This window comes from Colletotrichum gloeosporioides (assembly GCF_011800055.1).
Source record: "Colletotrichum gloeosporioides strain Lc1 chromosome Unknown consensus_66, whole genome shotgun sequence".
NCBI lineage: Eukaryota > Fungi > Ascomycota > Sordariomycetes > Glomerellales > Glomerellaceae > Colletotrichum > Colletotrichum gloeosporioides.
In genome coordinates, this window is record NW_025544711.1 from 1,304,038 (window position 1) to 1,319,957 (window position 15,920).

Here is a 15,920-nt window from a genome sequence, read left to right on the forward strand (position 1 = left end):
ATACTAGGTACAGCAACATGAATCGACATGTCTTCAACCTCATCCCGTAAGTTCACTTGTAACATCTCCCGTAGTGGAGATTCAGGAGTTCCTCAGAGCAGGGCCCGTCTTGCTTTCGCGATGAATTCGCCAAGGCATGCCGAAGCTTGTTTAGTCACCCCCTATCATGGGTTTGCATGACGCGGCTATGAGAGAAAATACGGTGCCCTGGTGGAGTGACTTTGTGCATACACAAGACACACAGCCACCGACTGGTGTTCCTGCAGTGCCAACATGCCAAACACACAGGCGCAGGCCAAACAGGCCAGCAGCGGTTTGCATGCATACATGTGCATAGCTATCTCCCGGTAACAAGCCACCCCGAGCCCCGAGAAGAAAGCACAACGTTCGAGCAGCACTCACATTTTTCTTATTCCCACCGTTCGTATCCTGCTCTGTGCTCTGTGCTTTAGCCTGCCCTCAGCCCTGAACAATGCAGGCTCCTTCACCGATTATCGATTCAACTCCCGTCTAGTCGGTCTAGAAGAATATCGCCGTATCGGCATGTCCGCTGCCCACTAACCAGCCCGGAGGTGCTGGCCAACACCCATGGGGGATGCCTCCTTCATTGGCCAACCTTCGGTGAACTATTGACTTCCGGCCTACCCGAAGCGGAAAGGCATTAGGGCGCAGAGTGAACCAGAATGCGGCCTTGTAATTCACAGCCCGTACTGGCGGTACGGTACGCGGTACGCTACACTAGCTGAGGTAGCACATTAGGCAAATGGAAAAGAAGGCTGAGAAATCCCATCGGCTGGGTGCCGTCCGCGCTGCCCGTAGGTGCCGTCCTGCCCGTGGGATGTCATGTCTCTGGTAACGAAGCCCGAAAATCTCGTCATTTTTTGCCCGAGACCGAAGCAGTGGTACCTATTCTGCCGTAGCTCCAACCTAAGATCCGTTGGCCCCCCCTGTGGTGATCGTTGCTATATTTATCTCTAGTATTGGGTGACGCTCAACAAGGAACCGTCGTTGCCATTTGGATCGTCGCCCATTGGTGCGCTCCCGAGATCCCCCTCTGCCAACTTTTTTGTCCTTCCACTCGCTCCGCGGGCGTGACGCGATACGGAGGCTTCAGGTTGTGTGTGTGGCTCAGTGACTGTGCCTTCATCTCCAGACCACCCCCATCTTCAATCTCGGTGTGGCGCGCTTTACGAGGCATTGAGAGCGGAGCAGACAGGCCGCCGGGAGGGGGAAAACTGGATTTGCTCCAAAAGTCCAAACAACCTGCCCATGTCTCCGTGGTGGGCATTGACATGGTGCCACTCCGGGTGATGCTGGTCCTGGGAGCCTGGGAAGAGAACCTGGAGCTTTAGCTGGGAGCTGGGAACTGGAGCTGCTGGGACTCTGGGACTCTGGGAGCTGAAGTCGGGGCGCGGCGGCGGTTTCTGGCCCATGTTCCCGTTCCGCAGCGAAACCTCACATCTTTCCCAGGAAGACGGATCCCGATCAATCTGATACCGCCAACCCGTGCGGATGCGTTAGGCGAAGTAGCAGAAGCAAATTGATGTGGTAAATAAAATGGCCTCGAGTGCCCAGAGTTTCTGCCCCTATTTCTCCTATTGCGTTGTCTCTATCACAGTTTGTGGCTTTGTGCAGGACTTGGATGGAGAGATGCCGCGGCATAACTGTGCGGGAGATTTGGCAGTCTCCACGACGATGCACAGATGATGGGGGTTCCCATCCGCGGTCGGACATTTTGGCGACCGTTTATTGTCAACATTGTCAACGAGTGTTGCAATATTGGCCGCATCTCGTTATGTTCCGCACTTTAAACTGCATGTATATTCCTTCTGGAATTTTCTTCATTTCCCTAACCTTTTCCCCAGGGTCGAGTCAAACCCGGTCCTCTGGGACCGCCACTAACTACGCCGAACCTACCTTGGGTACGCAGTACGCAGTAAACCAAAACCAACCGCGGCCGTCAAGGTAATACCCATCACAGACGAAAAAGTCTCCAGAATTGTCAAAGTGTCGTCGCCGCGACTCGCCAAGCCTTGCCTGCCGTCCGATGCGTCGGTCCAGTCTGTTTGCTGAACCTGTTCTTAACGGACGAGATATTGCATTCCGAACTAACCCAAAAAGCCCAGACGGTGCACTTGTTTCTCGGTCCTTTTTCAACGTTCTTCCACATTTAACGGCATCTTCCCCCTCTATCACAGCATCGAAAAAAGCCACTTGGTCATTTGGAGAGATGCCTGCTGCCTGGAAGATAACACGCAGAAATTCCCCAGCCACCGCGCAACCACCACCACGACTACACACCCCCAGCCGAGTTCTCCGCAATGTTCGCAATGGACCCGATGGAGATACCTCCACTTATCGCAGACACCTGGGACAAAGGAGGCGGGCTGGATCGAACGAAGCGTGGGTCCTTACTCAGCAGAGGCAACGGAGTCAGGACTCAACTCACTCTCGCTCTCTCTGGAGACTGGCAGGGCACACACAGACAAAGGAACTGAATCGGCGGGCCTTTATCCCCGACGGGACGAGTCACGGCAGAGCCCAGCCCAGCTCACGTCCCCGTCCCCTTCTCGCTCTTTTTTTTTTCGCAACGAAGCGAAGTGGGGGTCTTCCCTTCATCAATTGGCCTTCCGCGGGCGGGCGGCGCGCGGACGGACACGCGGGTTTGGCTTGATGGGCTTGATGGCTTGGCCCTTTCATGGTGGCGGCCAAGCCCAATTCATGGCCCGGCGCCGTCTCAAAGTACCGCGCAAAGTGATGTGTTGTGTGTGAGTGGGCGCGTACCGTTCGATTTTTCTTCTTATCCGCAGCTCCAACCCCTATCCATATCCCCATCCCGCGTCCCCTCTGTCCCTATCCCTATCCCCATCCCATCAATCCTGCTCAAACCCATCCTAATTATCCCCGTTTCGTGTCAAAAAACGACCCGGACGGCGGACCGCGCAAGCATCTGCGGCTTAGCGGGCGTCATCGGCCGGTTGGTGATTTGTTTGCTGCGCAACGGGATCCAATGGGCGTTTTCCTTCGATAGTGATGATTGATTGTTTCGTCACCTGCACTGTGACGACCGTACGGTGAGGGCGGGAGTCTCAGGTGAAGATGTTACCTATGTATCTGGGCAGCGACCAACCGACCGGGGCCTTTGCACCTCGATTGCTGTTCTTGGCAGGCACCACATCCTTTTCGGGATGTCTGGTCGTTATCTTTTTGGACGCTGTTATTTCCCTTCTTTTCCGCAATGGGCGAAAGACGGACGATGAGATGTCGTCTTGTTGCTTACGGGCAATTTCAATAATCCTTCGACTCCTTCCCGCGCGGCTCAAATTCCTGAGGCGTGTTTCGTTCCCGTCGACGGAGCTGCGCCACTAAACCCTGCAGAGGATTCGGTGAAGGCAGCCAATAGAGACCCGCGACGCATCACTCAAAGTAGCTACTCGTAAGCATGAGCAAGCGGCGCTGACTAGGCGGCTCACTATTGAATATGGGCTCACGCCTGCGTAAGCATCTTGCGTGTATGAGTGATTTCTTGGGGTATCTGAGTCGGTGTTCTTGATTGACATAGCTGGAAAGGGATGGAGGAGGAAAACGTTGCGAAATTCTGCATGGGAAGCGGCAGAAACAAAACTGGATCCCATGCGGGTTTCCGAACAGCCTCGCAACGCCCCTCATGATCTCGTGGAGGACAAAGGAAAATTCCCAGCACCGCTGTTTAGCTGTGAGACAGGGCCGTAGCGTCGATCAACGGGAACAAGCTCACGATCGCTGGTATGGAGGCTGGCTGAAAACGTCTAGCTTCAGGTACTAGTCCCACACAACTCAACGACACATCAAGCAAACAACATAACTTGAACGTGACTGATGGATACATGACTGTCTCAACATACATGCCTCGAATTTGCGATCAGAAGAGTTTCATTTTAGAATGCCGTGATCGCAGTGCGATTTGTAGGATCGTGTCTTGGTTGAGAGTCAACTCAAAACCTAGCTTGATCAGCTCTCATCGACTCAGTCATCTAAACGAGGACAAGCTAGTGAAATAGGATTCCAGCTCGTTCGACTCTGCCACAAAGCCAAGGTGAGCTGGAAAGCACCACGTGTCGTGCGCTAAAGGATTTCAGAAAAAAGAAAGTTAGGTTTCTACGGTGCGTCCTCGCGATCGACACGAATCACATTGTAGCCCTGAAGCCAGACCAACAGCAACTATACGCGAGCTGTACATAGTGTTGTGAACATCCAGCACTTTGCATTAGTGAAGGCTACCTCTCTTGAGTGTGTTTAATGTCTCTACTGACATCTCCACTTCGAGATGTGATAACAAACTCTTCTGGAACCCTTTGGGAGACATTATCTTAATACCTTGACATCTCAACTGGAAGCTCGCGTTTCCTTTTTATTTCCACTGCTAATAATGGCTCGTTATAGTCTTGATGCTTTGATGTTGATCAAAAAAGATGTCACGTAACCGGCATGAGCCATGCCCAATCACTTTACGGTTCTGCAGAAATGGAATTATGATCACCAGTGAATCTAGATGGTGATATTTAGAATTAAGGCTAGCCAGCTTCACTGTGCTTATTGCATAGATTGCTTCTGAATCCACACAACGTAGAACAGCTGCGTGGGCTCTGTGAATCCCCTGATGCTCATGTTACGGAACAAAACTCAACCGTAAGCTGTATGCTCACTCGAGTACCACAGCCTCCTATGTGTGTAATTGATTGTGGCAAACGTACTGATCACAAATGAACTACGTACGGAGTTGATGTCCGCTGATCTCATATAAACAAGAGCCGTACTGTCTCGCAGACAGCCTCTTTACTTTATTGAGTCTCCATTCACGCTGAATTTACACTTGAATCTCTAACACAAATTGTAATCTATCATTCCCCATGACACGGTGTCCAAATGAGAGCGGCGGAACTCGAAGGTCCTATGAGCGACCTCAACGCATGCTCACCGAGCTGTTCACTGACCTGCTATATGATCACGAGCCTTGAAATTTGTTGTCTCGAAGATTTCGCACGACATTATACCTTTAAGGTAACAGGCCATACTAATCGCTCAGCCAAAGAGCTGCTGGTGGGAAACGCTGAAGACCTGACACCAACTGGTTCTGCTTGGGAACGAAATCTCTACAATGGAGGTAACTCTTTTTTTGGTGTTTGACGCGTAAACGACGGGGTTTCTCCAAGACGAATGAAAATTGAAATATATTGATGGCTTCTACACCGTCTGTCGTAGGCAATCGTTTCTAGAACGCGTTTGACTTTGGGTTTTGACCATGTTCAAGTTGCGTTTCAGAACTGTCCTGTTGCGTAGTATTGCTGCGGAATAAGCACGTCTTCTCAATGCTTTATTTAATCCATGATTTCATTGCATTTCCAAACAGTATCTTCGTAAGTATAGCCTTGATCATAGTCCTAGCCTTCAGCAATAATGGATAATTATCAACGCAAACACGCAGGGCATTCTTCACAAGTCCACCTAACATACTGACACTATTCGCCAAAACTGCACTCGACTTAGATGAGTATTCTGACAATAACGAAACGTGACATGGAAAAACACAAATACACCAAACGGAATGCCGTCTTGAATCCTCCAATCGTTGCTGCATTGACATAAGTCCACCTAGGGTTTGATGGATCATGGATCATTACCACCAAGCTGCAACGATAAGGCTTGTGAAGCCTGCGGGTGCCAACGGCGGACACACACAAGTCGTCTTAGCCGTCTAAAATCTTTCTGTATAACCTGCCGTTGCGACGCTGCGTAATGAGTGATGCTTGATAACTGAGAACTGCGAGGCGCAACGATTGAGGACCGATGCTCAGAATGCCAACACTGGTGCGAATGGGCAGCGGTGCTGAGCGTTCCTCATCACCCTACCTGATTTCATATAACAAGCTGAGACTCGATTACTATTACAGGAAGTGCTCAAAGCAGGACTTGGAATCGGCCTTCTTTCCCCTTCAGTATGACTTTTGGCTACACCTATTACCTTGCTACATGTGGCACTTCGCCTCTCATTGAAGGTAGCACAGGCATGTGACCTACCTTAAATAACAGGGACGGGTGCATTCCAATGAGCTTTCATTCATGGTGTTGCGAACGGCATCACTCCTCCAAGACATGCACTTGGGAACTCACAAACCGAGACCACCCACATAATCTTATAGCAACTCATCGTCACGCCCCTCAGACTTGGAGCAAAGAGAAATCCGTCGAAACCTCCACCGCTGTATCGACAGCTGAACTCTTCCATGTCCATAATTTACTCAGACCAACCAACCCTCGACGTCGTACGAGGCTGAGTTTCTTCGATTTGGAAGTGTTCTGTAATTGAGCCTCTCAAACTACAGATATGCGTCGAACAATGCTCACAGTTCTCCTGTTGCCCTTTGACTTTTTACTAACTTGTCTCATCGAGGTGCAGTGCCCTCGAAACGTCGGGTCGTACCTAATATCAGACGCAGGGTTCAGTGCTTGAGGAGAAGACAAACCCAGCGGGAACTCAAAGTTATCAAGAAGACTTTGGCGTCTGGTGGCCCCCTTAACTGATCATCCGTAACAACATAATGTGTGTGACCAAGGGGGGTGTTACAGAATTGTGTGTTCATAAATCAGCAACGCAAACCCCTACTGGTTTTCTCAACCACAATCCAGCAGAGTAAATCACATCACTATTCCACAAGTCCAACTAAACAGCTAATCTTCTCCAAGATCCTAAACGCAAACGCGCTTTCATCAAAGTTCCACGAAACTTGCTGGGCTTCAACCCAGACACCAATGAGCAGCCCCATCCATCCAGTGCAGAATTTTTACACAATGGAGGGTCCGTCCCCCCTTCTCCCACCAGCGCTAGTTATCCCACTCCACCACCTCCCGTCCCCATCACCACTTCCGCTTCCGCGGAAGTGCAACCCGGCCGGTTGGCCCAATGGCAAGGCGTCTGACTACGATTCATCGTGCAATCAGGAGATTCTGGGTTCGACCCCCAGGCTGGTCAAATCTTTTGCCCATTCGTCTCTTTTGCTGTGTCTGGGCGATTCCACGATTCGCTGTTAGGACTAGCGGGCGCGGTGGTGCGTTCGGCCTAAAATAGCCATGCGATGAACGATCGGGTCTGGTGGAAAACCTTAATCGTCTGAATAAGGGGGCGTAAGCATCCCGAGGCACCGAGGTTTGAGGGGTGTGGGATGACATGGGACGAATCAGAGGTAGGGCCGAGGCGTGAGCTTTCGATGATGACATGTTGTGCTACGGCGGTCGCTGTCTAACAGGCGGTCAGAAGCTGCCATCACGAGGGCGAGGTTCATGTGTCCATATCAAGAACCGCACCGATCTAGCGTAGAGCAACGGTAATGATCATCAGAAGACCGAGATTGGAGAACATGATCAACCGAGTAGGTTGGGTGTGGCATTCTCCTATGAAACCCATCCTCCTCATGTGAGCCCTGCCAGGCATCGCCCATCCGGTACGAGAGGACTTCTGCGTCGGCAAGGCGTACTGGAAAGTTAAGTAATTGTAGTAGCTCGGACCGAGCCATGCAGACGTGATAAGCCGCCATAGTCCTCATAATCTCATGACTTCTGCTGGGAAAAGAAAATATCAAAAAACTCCACCATCGCCCCGCTGCGATTTGAATCCAAGGAATGCAAAAGCCGAAGCTGCCGCCCGCCGTCCGCCGTTCCGCTGAGACCACCCTCCTTGGCCGATGCAATGCCCTTTGTGATGATGATATTGCCAGCCCGCCAGCTGGACCCCTGATTCAATGCCCCTGATACACCCGTGTGCAAAGCAAGTACAGAATGGGAGAGGAAGCGTCCAATCCCGGGAAAAAGATGATAGCAAGCCCCAGTACGCGACTCTGCATCACCCTCGCGGGCACGCCATGTCCCATCACCAAAAACGTCGTCCTTTCGTACCTTCTTTCATCCCCTCATCGTCCGTTAGACTCAGGCTCGTCTCGGTGCGTTCAGCGGCTTTCGTCCGTATACAGTTCGGTGGTTGAGGTAAGCGTGGAATCCCTTGTTGGCAACGTGTGGCCTCACGTTCATGAGGAAAATTTCGATCTGCACCTCCGTCCACTGCAGCGCTCGGAAAGGCCGTGTCGCCAGACCTTTCAGGCCGTCCTCGATTGTCCTCCGCATTAAACCGCCTGCCTCACGTAATTCGGGCTTAGCGGCCCAGTCGCCGATCGGACACTTTCGTCTGTCCTCGTGAACGCTTTCGAAGCCCGACAAGCGCATTTCGTCGGCGGCGTATCGGATACCGTGCATTTCCGATCCCAGTGCTCTCATTCCCGCCTCCAAGTAATTAGTGAAAACACGGAAGCCGTAGCCATCACCCTCGGGTGTTGTGCCGTCGTCGCAGAGGGGGGAAAACTCGAGTTCTTGAATCTCAAACCAGCCACCGGGCTTGAGGTGTCTGAATCGCATTCAGCATGTTGTACAATCATGTTGATTTGCCATGACTCACCGGTAAGCTCGATTCATGAGCTCCATGCGATCTCGCACTGAGTGAAGTGTGTGACGGAGGTGAATGAAGTCGTAAAACTCTTCGTCCAGTGCCCATCCGTTCTCGTGCTCAAAGTCATCCACCATGAAATGAACGTTGGGAGGCACCTCCGAGGGCTGAATAGGTGACAGGTCGATACCGAGGAACGTTGAATCAGGGAACCACTCCGCGACTGTGCCAAACTTTGTCAGTATGCTTCAATATGATGGCGCGTCCCATGTCAGCAGCAACTGCGTGCGTGATAACAAGGCCTGCGCAGAAGAGCCGAACGATGCTCACCTTCAAGAACCCAATGACCAGGACCGGTACCTGCAACCCATACGGTCAGTCAAGAACTCCAAATCGAGGCCGAAGGCGACGGTGCTGAGCCACTGCTGACATCACAACGATGGCTGCCTGTCGTTTGGAACTAGCCATGGCAAATCTCACGGTACGTCCCGAGCGAGGAAGTTCAGCAAATGCCAGCACGGGTAGCACGTCCAACCCTGACGCCTCTCACTTATTTGACATCACAGACATACCAAGGTCTAGCACTTCACCACCTCTTGCTAATACGTCGTCCACAGGTGACAGATACCATCTGTCGCAAAGAAGGTTGCTGATGAGATGCTTCATGAAGTCGCGGTCCTGTTCGACCAAATCGTTGGGAAAGGCGTATTTTCCAGCGCGGTATGCATGGTATCGCAGTCTATGTTCATACATGTGTTCTAGCACGCTCTCGGACAAACTCTCGGTTTCGCGCCCCTCGTCATTGTGAGATCCGACGGTGATGGCAGTATCGGTTGAGCTGGGTGGTGACATGGCTGCAGGGGCATAGTCTTCCGGCGAAGGAGGACCGTCGACTTTGCGCCTCTTTCCGGGGTTCTGGTGATCTAATGGGTCGCTAAGGGCTGAAGCGGGATGCGTTGTAAGATGTTCAGGTGATGCTTGGTGGAATGAGTTCGGAGGCGAGTTCATCGTGAGCTAATAGTTACAGGCAAAGTTGAGGCGTGACCGGCGAACACATGTGAGTGTAGAACCAGATGAGGTTTCAAAGCCGGGGGCAGTCGAGCTTCGGAGTCGGGGATGAGCAAGTATGTCGGCGATATTCAAAGTTGGGCGCAAAGGGTATTGTGATGCGCAAGGGCAATGCGAGGCGATTTCAAGTCTTGGCTCCCCAACGTTCAGAGGGGGCGTCGAGGGGGGTAGAGAGTGTGAAAAAATCAAATCAGGGACCCCTCCACCAAGACCAAAATGCCGGCGATGACGTCCCTGATTGGCAATCGCGCTTCTGATCTCAACCGTCAGAAAATAAAAGTCCCGAAGCGGCACGGGAAGCGGGCGAGCCGCTTGTGGGTAAGAGACAGGCTGAATAAGGAAAAAGTTGGACGAAAACGTCGATCTGGAGGGGTGGGAAGGGGAGGCGAGAACGAATGACGGAGGGCGCAGAACAAAGTGTGTCCGCCGTGTGTCTTGGAGATTTGGAGAAGACGGGAGGGAGAATGAAGAGAAAAAACAAACTGGAGCGGGCGACAAGGAGGGACCCGAGACAACGGCGAGGGTTTATTTGGTGGAGGATGTCTGGGCAGTGCAGAGTGCTTTAATCGGGATGGGCAGAGCGTCGCGACCGCGAGCGGCCAAGAGAAGCCTCGAAGAAGCGCATCAGAGTTCGATTCAACTTCCTCTGGGGGATTTCTGGCATGCGTCGTGACGGGGGGCTAGCCCACATTATGAAGGATGAAAGGGTTGTGGTTGTGTCTGATGGTGGTGTCTGGACGCCGCCGCCGCCGCCGCTCGGTGGCTGTGAAGGCACACCACCACCACCACCACCACGAAAGACTAAGGATATCAAGAAGAACAAGGGTTGGGGAAGGGAAGGGATGTGTAGAGCAAAGTTGAAGAACGTCGCAAAGGATACGTACCGGCTGGATGATTGGGGACCACCGGGGACCTGACCACGGCGAGAAATGGCAGTAGGCAACGTAGGCACACTGGCAAGTCGTCCGAGTCTGATCCAAGTCTGACTGTCTGGTATCGAGGAGAGGAGAGCGAGGTAGGTTGCTTGTGTAACACTGTCGGCGTCTGTCAAGTATGGCGTAATTGTGGACGACCGATTGTCTGTCAAGTGCAGCAGAATCTGATTCCGATGTAGCAGAGCTTCGTCTTTGTCTTCGTCTCCAGCTCCTGGAAGATGAAGATACTGGAAAAGATGTTGCTGACAAAAAGATGAAGCTGAGGTTGTAGCGTGAGAGAAACAGTCCTGTTCGGCGGGTGACCTGTGCGGGGAGAAGATGCTTTGCTCTCAAAGAGTTGTCTCTATCTCTCGGCGACGGTGTCGCAAGGTGGTGATTCCGACGGTCGTTGGTGACAGGGGACCGAAGCGGCAACGCGCGCAAGCGACGCAGAGCTGGGGCGCAGCACTCTGAGGGAGGGAACTTTGGCTGACCCCGCGGGGCAGGGCAGTGATGTTTGTTTTGCGACGACGATGATGAGGACGTTGATCAACGACGACGACAACAACAAACACGGCAGCAGCGGCGACGATAAGTGAAGAGGGTTGATTATGTATGTGTGTCAGCGTAGCAAGGGGAAGGGAGACGGGCAGCAGAATGTGAGAGGCATGGATGGAGATGGAGATGGATGGGATGTGGATGGATGAATGAATGGCAAGGTCATGGTGCCTTATGCCCCCCGAGTCCCTGTCCTGCACGGGTCGCTGTGGCCCTCTCTAGCGTGGACGAGAACCTAAGAACTTAAGAAGCACCTCCTCAGTCAGTCGGTAGGCAAGTAGTCAAGGTACATGACTGCCCATGGGCCAAGTAGCGCGGGTACATGGCGCCAGGTCCAAGAGAGCACCTACATAGTATAGATGGATGGAAGCCAGCCAGCGCTCGAGGCTTAATGAGGCGTCTCGCATATCTTTCTGCCCATATCACACTTTTCAATAGATGGGACAGACCAGTTATCAGGCAAGAGTACGGATATGTGGACGGATACATGCATCACACCTGTTAGTGCTGCTGTCTTTCCACGAGCAAAATGGCGAGAGGGCTTTGTGTCTGCTGCTACTGATCTGGAAGAGGAAGTCAGATGGGGGGTTGTTTCCACTGTGGAGATGGCCCTTCGCCCTAGAACACTTCTATGCGCAGGCAGATCATCACGGAGGCAAGTCCGCGATGTGATGGGAGGGTATTGGTGCAGAGACGTGAGAAGGGCTCCTGGACTGTGTTCCCTGGCTGAGCTCACTGGCTCATCATGGTGCCTATGGGCCTGCTGCCCCTGGATCCAGATCCAGCGCAAACCGTACCGCAGTATGTACACTACATGATGGGCTGGGCAAGGAGAGAAACACCAAGCAAGACAGGGCGAGGGCACTGCAAGTACCTCCTGTGCTAGTCGCTGACCGTCCAGCGTCAGTGGGGTGGCTGCGCACATCAGTGGTGCGGGCAGCGGGAGAGGGCAAGGGCGTCGGCGTCGGAGGGGAGGGGGAGGAATCCTTCGCCCGCTCTGCCGGGTCAAACCTGACGACGTGGGTTGGTGGGGACCCGGGAGAGAGGAACGAAGGCGTCGATGCCGCCTCATCATTGGATAGACCCAGGGGCCGTGTGCTCTGCTTTGCGCCAGAGGTGGCACACGGCACAAACGTACCTTGTCCTGCCTGCGTCCAAGTATCCGTACTTTGGGAGCCAGAAGAAGGGGTATGTGCGGCCAGTGAGTGTGAACGGAGGAGAAAGGAAAGCCCTGTTCGTCTGGCTCTCAGTCACGGCTGTGTCATCTGTTCGTATCGTCGAATGTCTGCCTCGGAGGCGGAGAAGGAGATGGCAAAAAGCAGGAATGAAGCCGGGAGAGATATGAGGCGGGCGGGGGAGACGACAAGCAAGCAAGCAAGCAAGCAGGCGACGGGAGTCGAGGAGTCAAGAGAGACTCAAAGGAGGGGTTGGAGGGGGGAAGGTGGGATACTGCAGAGTTGCAGCTGGAGTGGAGAGTGCCGGTTTAGCTCTGTACCTATGCAGTAGGTAAGGCCAGAATCATATGCCTCCCTCTTGCTTTGCGGATGGATACCTTGGCCGTGGTGCTATGCAGTAAGGTACGGAGGATGGCCGCAGGAAAGCAGGCCTTAGGTAGGTATTGCGGTAGGAAGTGAAGCAATGGGCAACGACGAGATGTCTTGCAAAGAAGCATCCTTGGCCTCAAGTCCATTGTTGCCCGAGATGCGATGCGATGCGGTCTGAGAGGGCTGGACGCCGATGAGCTGGCAGACATGGCTTGCCTTAGGGCTGCGACCATGGGCCATGGCAGGGCGAGTCAGGAGCTGTCAAGACCCTGGATGAGACAGGCGACTGTAAGTGCAGGATAAGCAAGTGCGCTAAGGCGTGACGAACCGCGAAAGACAGACAGACAGACGTCGTTTCTGTCTTGCGCAGGTGGCTTCAAGAAGGATGGATGCTGGTGGAGATGTTTGGTATGCGTTGACGTCTTGAGGTGCTGGGTATGTGAGGAGATTGCAACGAGCCAAGAAGAAGAGTGCGTAATCAACAGAGACTGGAGCCTCAGTCTGTCAGGCAATCAATCAGTCAGGAGCCCGCTTGTGCAGCGACTATCATATGCGCGCATATCACCTGGAGGGGGGCAAAATGATGGGCTGTATGCGCGCTCTGGACAGGGCCTCGGGAAAGAGAGGAGAGAGAGAAGATGGGAGAGTCAGGGTAACCAGCCATTGGTGATTCAATGAGTTGCAGACAAGGTGGACACCGGGGCGGGATGCACACTTGCCGGACTGGAATCCGATGAGCGGAAAAGGAGAAATGACTAGCAGAGGACTAGCAGAGCCTGTCATGGAGGAGAGAAAGAGGTATCATGTAAGTGGATGGATGTATGGAGATGGGAACGGGAGGATGGATGAAGTGAACACTTGCCCCCAGGGCATCACGGAGCACCATCCATTGACCATTCTCTGCAGGGAAAGAGAAGGAGTTACCTGCCACTAAAGGAGGGCCCCCCAGCAGTAATTTGGGGCTTCCTCGGGGATATCGGGGCGCAAAGCAGTCCACTTCGCTGTCAGTGGCCGCTGATGATTCCACTTAGTGTTCCGACCGGTCCCAACTGAGTGGGAAAGCGTGAGTTCATCCAGCAGCAGCAGCAGCAGGATAGAGCCCTGTTTCGACCCGGCCTATGCCCTGGAGCTGCAACCGCAACTGCAACTGCCCGCCCTGCACTGCGCTGCGCTTCCACTTCCAAGGGGCTTGCTTGTTGTGTGTCCGTGTTGGGCCTGCTATGCGCCCTGTAGATGAGGGATGTACCTTGTATTCCGTAAGCCCCCCTGACCGTCTCGGGTCTGGGTGCTTATCTAATCCGTCAGGCCTCTCCGTTTCTCCACTTTGGCTGGACGGTGCGGACACAGGATTCTCTTTCAAACACCGAAGTCTGCCTGGAACGGACGATTTCCCCACGACGTCTCGTCCGTTTATTGATTATCAAACAACCTCAGCGCCGTTCTTCTGCCTGCTGTCTAGGTGTTTACCCTATTCGTAGACCGAGCGAGCGACGACGATCCAGACCGCATATCCGACTGGCTTCATGCTTCAACTTAACCTAAGCTGGCCCCATTCCATCATAAAACGCCTGCGAACTATTGGGGCGCGAAGCAAACCACGACATGAGGGCACGGCAAGACAGGGCAGGGTCGAATGCTCTTCGAAAACTCTATTGAACTCTATTGTGTCTCGACCCAAGCTGCCGGGATGGGCCGCTATGAAGCGTGAACCTGCAACAGGCGGCCGACAAGACAGGACACCGTCACACACGACACGACAGGCGACAGACGGACAGAACGCACGCACGCAAAGCCACTGCGACTGCATTCTGCCGCTGCCAGTCATCGCCTGGGAAGCCTGGGACCACACGTTGACACGCTCTGCAACACGAGCACGGGGCCCGATGCTCGGTCGAAACTGACCGCCGGGACCGCTTGCTGCGGCTCTTCGGCTGGAAAGCCGTGAGAGATCTCGCGAGACCCGGTGCCAAGAGTACCTTACCTACTTTACGTAGTACGGATACATTCCACCTACAGAGAAGCAGACCTTGGGGGCTGGAGATAGGGAATGGCCCGAGGACAACCCCACGATACTATCCATTCGATATCCACTGCCACAGATCTGGACCAGAATGTAATGGATCGATCGATGCCGAAATTATAACCCTGAATTGCGTTACCAGCCCGCCCCATTGGCCGCTCGCGGCAACACCTCGTGAGACACCACCGACATCCGCCAAAACGTGCAATGGCCATGGCAGCGTCGAGAGCAACAGCGTTTCAACGCCAGCAATCGCCCTCCCCTCCCACAACCTGTCAGTGTCGCAGTCAAAGTCCGTGTCCATTCTCGCGGGGCAGGGTCATCCATCCACTCGTTGTCCTCCACCTGGCGGGCGCATTTCCTGCGCCAACGCTGTCATGGCGACCTGAAGCCTCACTTTTGGCTGCTTGTGCTGCACTCTGCGGGTGCAGTGCAGCAGATGCAATAGTGTGTACCCGTATTAAGCACCGGAGGTGGCCACATTGATGGGCAAGGCAAAGCGGGCTTGGCTCCCGAGAGGCGGTCACTGACGGACGTTGACGAAGACCCATGTCCCTGCTACCGGACCCGGGCTGCCCTCGTCCGGCGGGCGACAACCAAGCCTTCTCCAAACCATCCTTCAATCGCGCACATCTAGGAAATCTTTGTCAGAAATCACAAAAAACCTTGGTGAACACGGCCAGAGGTTAAAGGAAGGGCGTCTGAAATGCCCATTTGCCAGCTCGCCAACGCAGTCAAGCTCAACTGGTGTCCTGGGCAAAAGACTAAAAGTCTACGTACTTTGCTGGGTAAGCAATATGCTACATGCGACAACCCGTCGTTCAGACTCGTCGACAACACGCCTTTCTCCCACACATTTTCGAGTCAGACGACACCGGGAACCTCACATCTGATTGTCATCAGTCCTCTCGGGAGGTTGCGTTCGGAGAAAATGCGAGACCCGAGAGGTTTAACGACGTAGGCGACACTTTCCTCACCGTCCTTGTCCTCGTCTCGTGGTTAAACATATCAAGCATGTCCGTTGTTGCCATCCGTACTGAGTGTACGGAACACACCGCAGCTAGGCAAACAAAACGGAACAGCGCGACGGGCACTATTCGAGGCGAGAGAAAACGTTGCCATGATAGTGGAGATACCAGCCATCTCGGGATTTGAACTCGTCCCTCGTATGGGGGCCGAGCTCGATTCTGCTGCTTGGCGGTCAGGGTGCTGGATTTGGGGATACTCGAACAAGACAAGCCGAGGTTTACTATGTAGGTGAAGGGGCAGAAGCTACATGGTCGGTACACTGCAATACACATCAACATGCCCACGCTACATGTACTCTTTGGAGTAACGCAAGTCTC

At 53.5% G+C, this 15,920-nt stretch overlaps 1 protein-coding gene across 1 annotated transcript; it reads right to left on the bottom strand.

The window, feature by feature from the left end:
- Nucleotides 1–7,959: 7,959 nt before the first annotated feature.
- On the bottom strand, nt 7,960–9,478 carry GCG54_00014983 (Secondary metabolism regulator laeA; the record flags this gene model as incomplete). Its single annotated transcript, XM_045414802.1, has 4 exons — nt 7,960–8,431; nt 8,483–8,693; nt 8,801–8,830; nt 9,043–9,478. 4 exons carry the CDS (start codon nt 9,476–9,478, stop codon nt 7,960–7,962), a joined length of 1,149 nt encoding a protein of 382 aa, XP_045260924.1.
- Nucleotides 9,479–15,920: the final 6,442 nt, after the last annotated feature.